At 34.1% G+C, this 9,331-nt stretch overlaps 1 protein-coding gene across 3 annotated transcripts; it reads right to left on the reverse strand.

Moving 5' to 3' along the window:
- LOC109728613 (transcription factor TGAL5-like) lies at positions 285-6,318 on the reverse strand. Of its 3 annotated transcripts, none has more exons than XM_020259071.1 (11): positions 6,059-6,318; positions 5,522-5,589; positions 5,206-5,385; positions 4,602-4,652; positions 4,312-4,371; positions 4,143-4,220; positions 3,588-3,633; positions 3,228-3,502; positions 2,088-2,324; positions 897-1,039; positions 285-509 (listed from the first exon to the last, which is right to left on the reverse strand). In XM_020259071.1, exons 1-11 carry the CDS (start codon positions 6,171-6,173, stop codon positions 368-370), a joined length of 1,395 nt encoding a protein of 464 aa, XP_020114660.1. In that variant the 5' UTR covers positions 6,174-6,318; the 3' UTR covers positions 285-367. The 3 variants fall into 3 exon arrangements, with proteins under 3 accessions (XP_020114660.1, XP_020114661.1, XP_020114662.1); XM_020259072.1 differs by having other exon boundaries at positions 5,517-5,589; positions 6,059-6,145; XM_020259073.1 differs by lacking the exon at positions 6,059-6,318 and having other exon boundaries at positions 5,517-5,945.

Consider the following 9,331-nt stretch of genomic DNA (forward strand, 5'->3'; position numbering starts at 1 on the left):
AGAGGACTCCATTTATGGCATATATAACATCTATCATTTGTCCTTGCCCCAGCAAGTTGCCAATTATATACATTCCGATTTCCCTGTCTGCCCACATCTTTTCATAAAATTTTATGTGTGACACTAAATATGCCTCCTTGAAGGTACTTAGTTATCAAGTTGTAAGAGAACATACACATACTTAATTCTGACCCTTCATCTTCTATAAAAGCCATTAGAAGAGATAGCTCCTCCACAACCACTACCCAGTGAAAAAAAAAAAAAAAAAAAAAAAAAAAAAAAAAACTCATCCAACTTCTAATTTTCTGTCTCTGTCATTTTCCTTGGTAAAATATCTTTATGCAGACCAGCAATATCATCAGAATCTCTAAAAGATTGGACTACCTGAGATGATACCTTTTTCTGCACATAATTTGTCAGAAGCACCCAAATTGGTTGGTTTAGATGGTTGCTGAATAACATGCACATCTGTTGCTGTAGACCAACCACTCTCATTTGCCGCAAAGTTTCTATTTAGGAGCATTCCATATCATGATAAAGAAGTTGAATAAGTATAAGAATCTTTTTCGGTTTATTAGTCAATCACTTATAGAAAGAGAAACAGATCATCCATGTACTGATTAAAGCTTGATTTCAAATGAACTATAAAAATGCCTTACAAATGCCGATAATCAAAAAACCATTTGATTAGTCGATTGTATCAAGGTTATTTGGCATGGAGAAGATGATCTCTGTGTGAACATGAAAGAATCAAGCAAAATTTTCCTGTTTTCGATGAATTCTAGGGATCGAGCAAAATTCAGAGACTTAAATGAGCGGTAAAAGAATTTATTCCTAAACATAGCCACACAGCAATTTATTGCTAGGAAAATGGATGACAGAAAGAGAGAGCTTACTGCAGAGGACGAGAAGCCCAGAGGGAGCTGAGGGCTCGAAGGCGGCTGTAATACTCTCCAATCGCTAGGAAGCATCTAGCTGCCTGTTGTGTAGTTAAAATGTGGCGAATTTGATGTAAAGTCTGTTGCCTCAAATTGTCAGCCTGCATAATCACAAGCTCATTGATTTTATGTAGCCAAAATTGAACGGCGTTTTGCTGTAAAGAAAGTGTAATTCTTTGTAGCTTTACACATGTCCTAATGAAAGATGGAGTGATTCATAGGTGAAACCATCAGTTCTTGTGTTGGCTCTCAAGCAGAGAAACATCCTCTTTGACTTTGAAGAAGGAAATAGGGAAAACATAAAAATTAAGCATATCTGGAAACACTTATGAGGAAGGAAGTTAGTGAAGAAGATTTCAAACACATTGTAGTCTTCTGCACAAGATTTCGACTCTTCCAAGGTAATCTATACAGATTTTAAATGGTTCGCATGTTCTTGTAACATAATGTCATTGTCTTGTAGTTTATTTTGGATCTAATAGTTGCTAACAATTCTCCAAAACTTTTTTTTCTGCTTAAGTTACAACATAGTTGAATGTCCTAGCCTATATCGCACCATCTCCTTTATTCCCCTACTGTTTATTTTAAGAGCCATAAAGACTTGATCTAACCTACGATTCTTCAATCGAATTGTTCCGATTGTTGTATGGCACGGAACATGGTAATAAAAGTGCAGTCTTTATAGGATGGAATAAGTATATATGCAGGAAAGAAATAAAAATAAATCTTACTTGAATTGAACAGAATGAGGTATGACCAAAAACCCCGTAAAACAGCTTCCTCAGAAAAACTCAAAATGCATTTGCAGTGATGCCGCAATTATATGTTTAGACTACAGCGAACTAATCATCCGTCTGTCATGCTCGAAGATTAATAATTTGCTTACGATCCTACCTAATGCAAGCATCCTTTTGTCTTATCCTTTCGCTTCAAATTTAACCGAGCATGGCGATTGATAATAGCTTCAATAGTTAGCGGACTCGTTTAGAATTTAGTACATTTCCTCTTTTATAACTTTTGAATTCTTCAAATTTCTTTTCAGATTTTCTGAATCTACAAGATACTGCATTAGAATATGCTTCTATCATATGAAACAATACATGTAAAATTATGCTTAATCATGACTATGGAAAGAAAAAAGACGAGGACCTGGCGGATGAAGACTTCGAGGTTGGCAAGTTTGTCAAGTGCTACGGCCGTGTAGTCCATGTAGCTTAATGTGCCGTCATTGGCAGGGAGGCCGGTCGCAACTGTATCAGCCAACGAATGGTGGAGCTGTTCGAAGCCCTGCAAGAGCGCTTCCTCTGCCTGCTGCGACGACTGCTGGAGGCTGCATATCCCCATCAGCTGCTGCTCCGTCAGCGGATCCAGATGAGGCATCAGAATCTATTAAAAATTTGTTCAGAGCTGTAGGTATGAGTTGTGCAAAATCAACTTCATTAACTGAAGTACTACAACCCAATATGCAAAGTCCAACCTCCCAAGTACTATAATTTCAGGAACAAAGACTATGCTAGTATTAGTCCGGACTTCGTATAGGCTAAATCTACAGGTGATCTTAACATTTGTTTAATGCATTCACGGTTGCTTTGGTGTTAAATTTGCGAGTTTCTACGGCATATATGTAGTGTGAAAAATAACTCATTTATCTAGAAGCTTAATAGTTATATTCGACCCTCTTTTTCATGTTGGGGCTCAGAAGTCGCGACTTCTAAGAGGTCCCAAGAGGCCAACTCCAATACCTCACTGATGCAAGCAGGATAAAAGTAGGATGCAAATATTGTAGTGCAGGAAAAGAAAAGAGAAGGTGTAAAGGAAGAAAAAAAAAAAGAAGAAAAAGAGGAATAAGCCGCACATGCTAGACACAGACCACACAGGCACTAAAAAAATTCACACATAAATAAAATAAATTTTTATTAACCGAAACTCTCTTTTTCTACAATAGATATCAACCCTAATTATAATAAATCAAATCTAATCTAATTAAATAATGCTCACCATGATTAGATCTTTTTCTAATCCAAAATATCTAAAAGAATTCTACACTATATCTTTAATTTTTAGAAATTTATTCTATATGAAAAATCTAAAAAAAACCAAAAAACTATAAAATATAAAATAAAATAAATAACAATAATAATAATTCGAATTTTTTTTTAAAAAAATGCTAATTAATTCTTTTTGTTTTTTTTGTTTAGTCACATCACTCGGGAAACAAACCAATTTCTCAAAAAAAGTTAAACATATTGCAATGTTGGTCAAGAAGAATAAGAGAGCGAAATTTGAGACCTTGATTAGCTCAGATGGCCGGAATCCACCCATCCACAAGAAGCACCTCTCTGCGGGGGTAGTCCACGTCCCTATCAACAGGTGGAATGCATCACACTTAGCAGCTACTGCTCTGAGGCGGAAGAGCTCGTCGTGGTGAGCCAAGCATTCGTCTATAATGAGCCCGAGATTGCCGTCGAGAAGGCGAGCCTGCAGGCCAGCCCGCAGAGCTGATAAATGCTTCCCATTGTCGTCCAACCATCGGTTATATTCTATGTCAAACACTGCTGCTGCACCTGTAAGCAGTACATTTCCTTCCTTAGCAATTAATCAACGTTCAATTTAGCTGTAGAATGATATTACTAGCACCAACTTAATTACCTGAATTGATGTCTCCAGGTGCAATGCATCCTCCTAGAAATAGACCCTTAACACCAAAGCAGATTGAGATTTGAAAATAAAACTTCTTAAAACAATATATATATATATATATATATATATATATATATATATATATAATTGAGCTTCTATGCTTTTAAAAGTACCAAGTCATTGATACTTGTAAGTTTTTAGCCCTTGGATTAAGGGATGTGCGGTTAAGATGATGTGAGTCCCCTAGGGTTGAGTGGATGGTTGGTTTAAAAGTACCAAGTCATTGATGCTTTTAAGTTTTTAGCCCTTGGATTAAGAAATGTGCGGTTAAGATGATGTGGGCCCCCTAGGGTTGAGTGGATGGTTGGTTGAATAGTATAATCTAATATGTGAAAATAATCAAAGGCGTAGATCTAACGGTAAAAAATTTACAAGCACCAAATACTTGGTACTTTTACAGACACCATAGCCGAACTATATATATATATATATATATATATATATATATATATATATATATATATATATATATATATATATGGATTGAGGTTTGTTTATTTGAACCTGCGATTGCGATCTTTGGAGTTCTTGCTCTAGTTGTTGAAGCCTAATTCTGCTGGACTCTAGCTGCTGCACATAAGCCTGTGGATGTCCAAAGGAAATTAAGTCAAGCAGATCAGATCACTTCGATGTAGCCCTAGTCGACGCGAATAACATATGTTACATATTGCACCTTCTTTCTTAGCCTGCTCTTCCTTGCTGCCTCTCTGTTTTGTGCTAAGCGCCTCAACGTCTGATGATTAGTATTACTAACTTTATTTAATCTAGAAGAAATTAGTGAGAGAAAAAAAAATAAAAGGAAAAACAAATAACAAATTATGCCAAATTTCTAATGGTTTTAATTCTTTTTTTCCACTTAGGAAAGAACCGCCATGTCCATTGTGGTAATTTAAATATACCTATTGATGTGGGCATGAGAGAGAGAGAGAGAGAGAGAGAGAGAGAGAGAGAGAGGAGAAAGACCTTGGCGTCTAATAAATTGCCCTCTTTTCTCATTGAACCAGTTATCTTCCTCTGTGTGCCATAACACAAGTCAGAAAATATATCTTGTTTCTAAATAACTTCTGTTGGAAGAACATAGAATAAAGCAGGAGAACATGACGCAGATTTGAGGAGTCAGTAGTGAATATAATTTCAAGAATGCGACAAACAAAAAGAACAGCATGTACCAAGAGGACTTCAACAAAATTGACAATCTTATACCTACTGATTTGAACTTCAATCGCCCAAAATATACGCCGTGTCGCCTAAAGAAAAACCTTCAGATTTGGTGAAAAGTTTGTAAAAGAAAAAAGTTATAGGTGCAGATACATGTAATCTATTAACCTTGCTAGTCTCTTTCTATATTAAAGTGAAACAATTGGAGAATTACTTGCCATCCAAAAGATTAATATAATAGGTGAAGCCCACGAATAGTCATAGTACAAACAACTTAAGAGGTTGCAACATAGCTTCTCCTGTTTACTTCAAATCAGTGATAATATCCTGGTAGTGACTTAATCATTCTATCTACCAAGGAGGATTTGGTAATTGGATTAAAGAAGTGAAGAAGTAACAAATAAACTACCTTTTCTTGAGCTCCAAGCTTGTTGTTCTGAGCTGCTCCAATCACTGATGCATCATTTGCCATCAGGATATTCTTCTGCTTCTTCTCCGAAGTCTGTTCCGACGAGTCCTGGTTTCTGCTTAACGGTGACTCTGATTCCACCTCGGATGCTGTGTTCTTACCTGCTGAGCCTAAATCCCCCTATTTTCAATAAAGAAAGAATCATCAAGACCCAATCTCCTCTAGTGTTTTACTGCTCTTCTCTATGTATAAAAAAAACAACAAAAAATAAAAAATAAAATAAAATTCCAAGTCAAAAGGGCATGCAGGACCTTACTCCATGTATTTGCTGATATCTCATTGACCATGAAGGGAAGATCTCAAGGGTGGGGAGTATATTTGTGTCTGCAAAGTGAAAACATGCGTAGGATCAATAACTGTTCCCTCTACTGAAAGAAATAGTACCCAGGAGTTTGCTTTTGCTTGTTTCCAGAAAGGAACTGGTACTCTCGTAGCCCTCTTCGCATTCAATCCACAACGTGTGGGAGAAAACAAGTAATCCGATCCGATTTTAGTTTCTGGATACGATAGCAATCCGGTTTGTAAGTTTTCGCTACTCTCTAATTCCAACAGTTTTGAAGGTGTGGATAGTGGAACACCCGAATAAGAATGAGGAAGGCATGGGATTTTCTAAGATTGGGGGGTCACACCAATTTGGTTTCTGAGTTGCATGCCATCATTGTTGTGGAAAGGGCAAAGCCAGTAATGCCTGTATGGAAGCATTTCTGGTAGGTAGTTAAGGTTGCAGAAAAAGTCACCACCAGGAAGGAGAGAGAGAGAGAGAGAGAGAGAAAGAGAGAGAGAGAATGCCTACACTTTGTGTCCCCATCACCTTCGACGCCGTCAACTCGCTGCATGAGTGCCTCTTCCAACTCTCCAAAGTAAGCAGCTCCATGTTGCTGATCATTGATCGAGTAGCCGAAGCCCATATCACTACCATGTAAGCGAGTTCGTAATACTTTTTTAAGTAAAGGAACGAGGGCGAAGATGATGTGGATAGATAAGAAGAAAGAGTAAAAGGGAACTCAACAATGGATTAGGCTCAAGCATTATGAAGTTGGTGGTGGAGAGGTGTAATCCAATTGGAGGGTTGAGGATTTATGTATGGTGTAGGTTGTTATATATAAAGGTTAAAAGGGAGGGGGAAAGCAGTAGCAGCACAAAATAAAGAAGCCACTAAGCGATTTAAAATTAGTGCATGGAGAGATGTAGAAAGAATAAATAAATAAATAAATAAGAAGGAAAGCTTTGCCAAGATTCATATGGCCATAGCCTCATTTTGTTCCTAAACCAATTAGAGGTTCCAAAATATGCAAGAAGGAAGGAAAGAAAGAGTACACTGACTTGATAGAGGGAAATATATATGTAGATAGAGGAGATAAGATATAGAGTACCAAGCACTTGGTACTTGTAAATTTTTTACCTTTTAGATCTACACTTTTGATTATTTTTATTCGTTAGATTATACTATTCAACCAACCAACCACCCACTCAATCTTAAAAAACCCACATCATTCTAACTGCACATTTCTTAATCCAATGACAAAAAATCTAAAAGCACCAACAACTTGATACTTTTAAAAACATAGGAGCACAATTCTATATGTATATGCAGCTCAGTTATTATAGAATTTAGAAGTGCTCCTCTATGTGTATAGATAAACTGGAGCAGTAATAGAAGAAGAAGGTTCTAAGATTGATACTTATATTGGGCTGTTCTTCTTCTGTTACTCTCGCTTTTCCTTGTTTCTTTCACTATACCTGTCTCCCTCTCTTAAATAGGGTATATTCCTGTTTAATCAAAAAAAAGATTGATACTTGTATTGATCTGGCTACTGCAATCCTCAATATTTGAGGGAGATAGCCAGATAGGACAACCATTGGATGGGCTAGCTTTGAAAATATAATTACTTTAATATATGAGTGAAATAGGACAATCCATTGTACTTGTAAGAAGATCTTCTCCTTTAGAGGGAACATGTCTCATCTCACAAGTCTTTTTTGCACTGAGAGAGAGAGAGAATAATACTGTGTCTCTTTTGGCAGGATTATTAGTGACTCCTATATACTCCACTCCTTGTAAGAAACTCTTCTCTCTCATTGGAAAAATTCTAGAATACAACAGAGTATATATATTGGTGACATAGCGTAATAAACTAATCAAATATATTTTTTTAGAAATATATGTCTCATCATGATTGTAAAAAAATATTTTTATTGTACTTTTATTTGAAAAGAAGAAATATGATTGACTTATTATTGATAACGTAGTGCAAGTGTGACAGTATAGAATTCTTCTCATTGGCACCATTTTGGGAAAGTACGTGACAAAACTTGCAATGAATATTAGCATAGATAAATTAAATCCGATGTCTATTTATCTTTTCTATTTTTTTTTTTTATACATAATATGACGCCTCGTTGAATTTTTTTTTACAAAATAACACTCTAAAATTTTATTATTTATAAAATAATTTTGTCAAAATTATATTTAAAAAATTAATCCTCTTTTTGCCGTGTAGAAACTGAAATTTTCTCTTAAAGACGATGAATGGTTCACCGTCTTCATGAAGACGGTGAACGATAATTTCTCACAAAATTGGTGAATTATTCACCAACTTTCACTTATTTATTATTATTCCTTTCTGTATCCCATATATAATCCTAACAAGCAAATAAATATTTCAACAAACTATATATGATCATAACAACCTGAAAATTCTAATAATTTATTCATATAATCCTAACAATCAAAAAAAATCTTAATAATCTATCCATACAATCTTAATAATCAAACATCACATAAATTTTAACAACTTTAAATTTTAATAATCTATCCATACAATTTTAATAATAAAAAAATCCTAATAATCTATCCATACAATTCTAACAATAAAAAAAATTCAAATAATTTATCAATACAATTCTAACAATCAAACAAAATTCTTAATATTCTACATACAATCATAGCATCCTCATTTTTTATTTTCCGTATAATCTACGTACAATTTTAACAATCTTATTTTTTTCTCTTTCCTATATCATGTAAAAAAAATTTCATATAATCTACGTATAATTTTAACAATTTTATTTTTTTTCTCTTTCCTATATCATGTAAAAAAACTATAAAGAAACGGTGAATCATTCATCGTCTTAATGAATGTGGTGAATTCTGCATAACCCTTACGTGGCGAAGAGAGAGGGTTAGCTTGCCAAATATAAATTTGATAGAGTTATTCTGTAAATTATAAAATTTTAAAAGTTATTTCGTGAACAAATCCCAACCAGTGGGTGCCCCGCGGCACTCCATTCGTTTTTTCTTTTTGTATTTTCTTTTTTTGCGTTTTATTTTATTTTTTTTATATTATATTTTATTACCCTCTGGGTGAACTTCCATTTTTTTTTTCTTTTTTCCTTTTTGTACATCTTATTTTATTTTATTTTTTTCTTTTTTATGCTACAATTTAATCAAACTATATTATTATGGATAAACTTCAACTATCACCCATATAGTTTCATACTTTTTCACTTTAGTACCTTATGTTTTAAAGTATATAAGTTAGTATCCTATGATTTTATTTTTCTCTTTTTATTATTCATTCCACTAATTTTTTTAATTAAATCAATTATAAAATTAAAACTAAAAGGTACTAAAGTGACTATTCGATAAATCTAGATGGGGTATTTGAAGATTTTTATATATAATTTAACGAAATATTAACGAAGGATCTGAGAGAAAGAGAAAAATAAAATCATAGATTACTAACTTAATATGCTTTAAACTATAAAGTACTAAGATGAAAAAATATGAAATTATTTGGATGATATTTGAAGTTTACTCTATTATATATTAAGAAACGCTCATTACAGTTGATATTTAATTTAAAGTGACAAGCTAGTATTTAATAAGTAGAATATGTTACCAACCGTCCCTAGAGCAAATGAAAAAGGGTTTGGTGGTTGGTACCCGAGACCCAAGTTCGAATCCTAGTTGATTCACATTTTTAGCTAAGTTTATTTCTAAATGAAATAAAACGAAGCGGGTAGCGTGCTATCTATCTCTAAAAAAAGAAAAAAAAAAATAAAA

The sequence above is a fragment of the Ananas comosus genome, linkage group 24 (genome assembly GCF_001540865.1).
Source record: "Ananas comosus cultivar F153 linkage group 24, ASM154086v1, whole genome shotgun sequence".
Lineage (NCBI taxonomy): Eukaryota > Viridiplantae > Streptophyta > Magnoliopsida > Poales > Bromeliaceae > Ananas > Ananas comosus.

Coding starts and splice junctions, on each gene's coding strand:
- LOC109728613 (XM_020259071.1), bottom strand. CDS start 6,173: ATGGGCTTCGGCTACTCGATCAATGATCAGCAACATGGAGCTGCTTAC. Junction 4,372..4,601: donor GCAATTTATTAGACGCCAAG/GTCTTTCTCCTC, acceptor ACTAATCATCAG/ACGTTGAGGCGCTTAGCACA. Junction 3,503..3,587: donor ACCTGGAGACATCAATTCAG/GTAATTAAGTTG, acceptor TACTGCTTACAG/GTGCAGCAGCAGTGTTTGAC.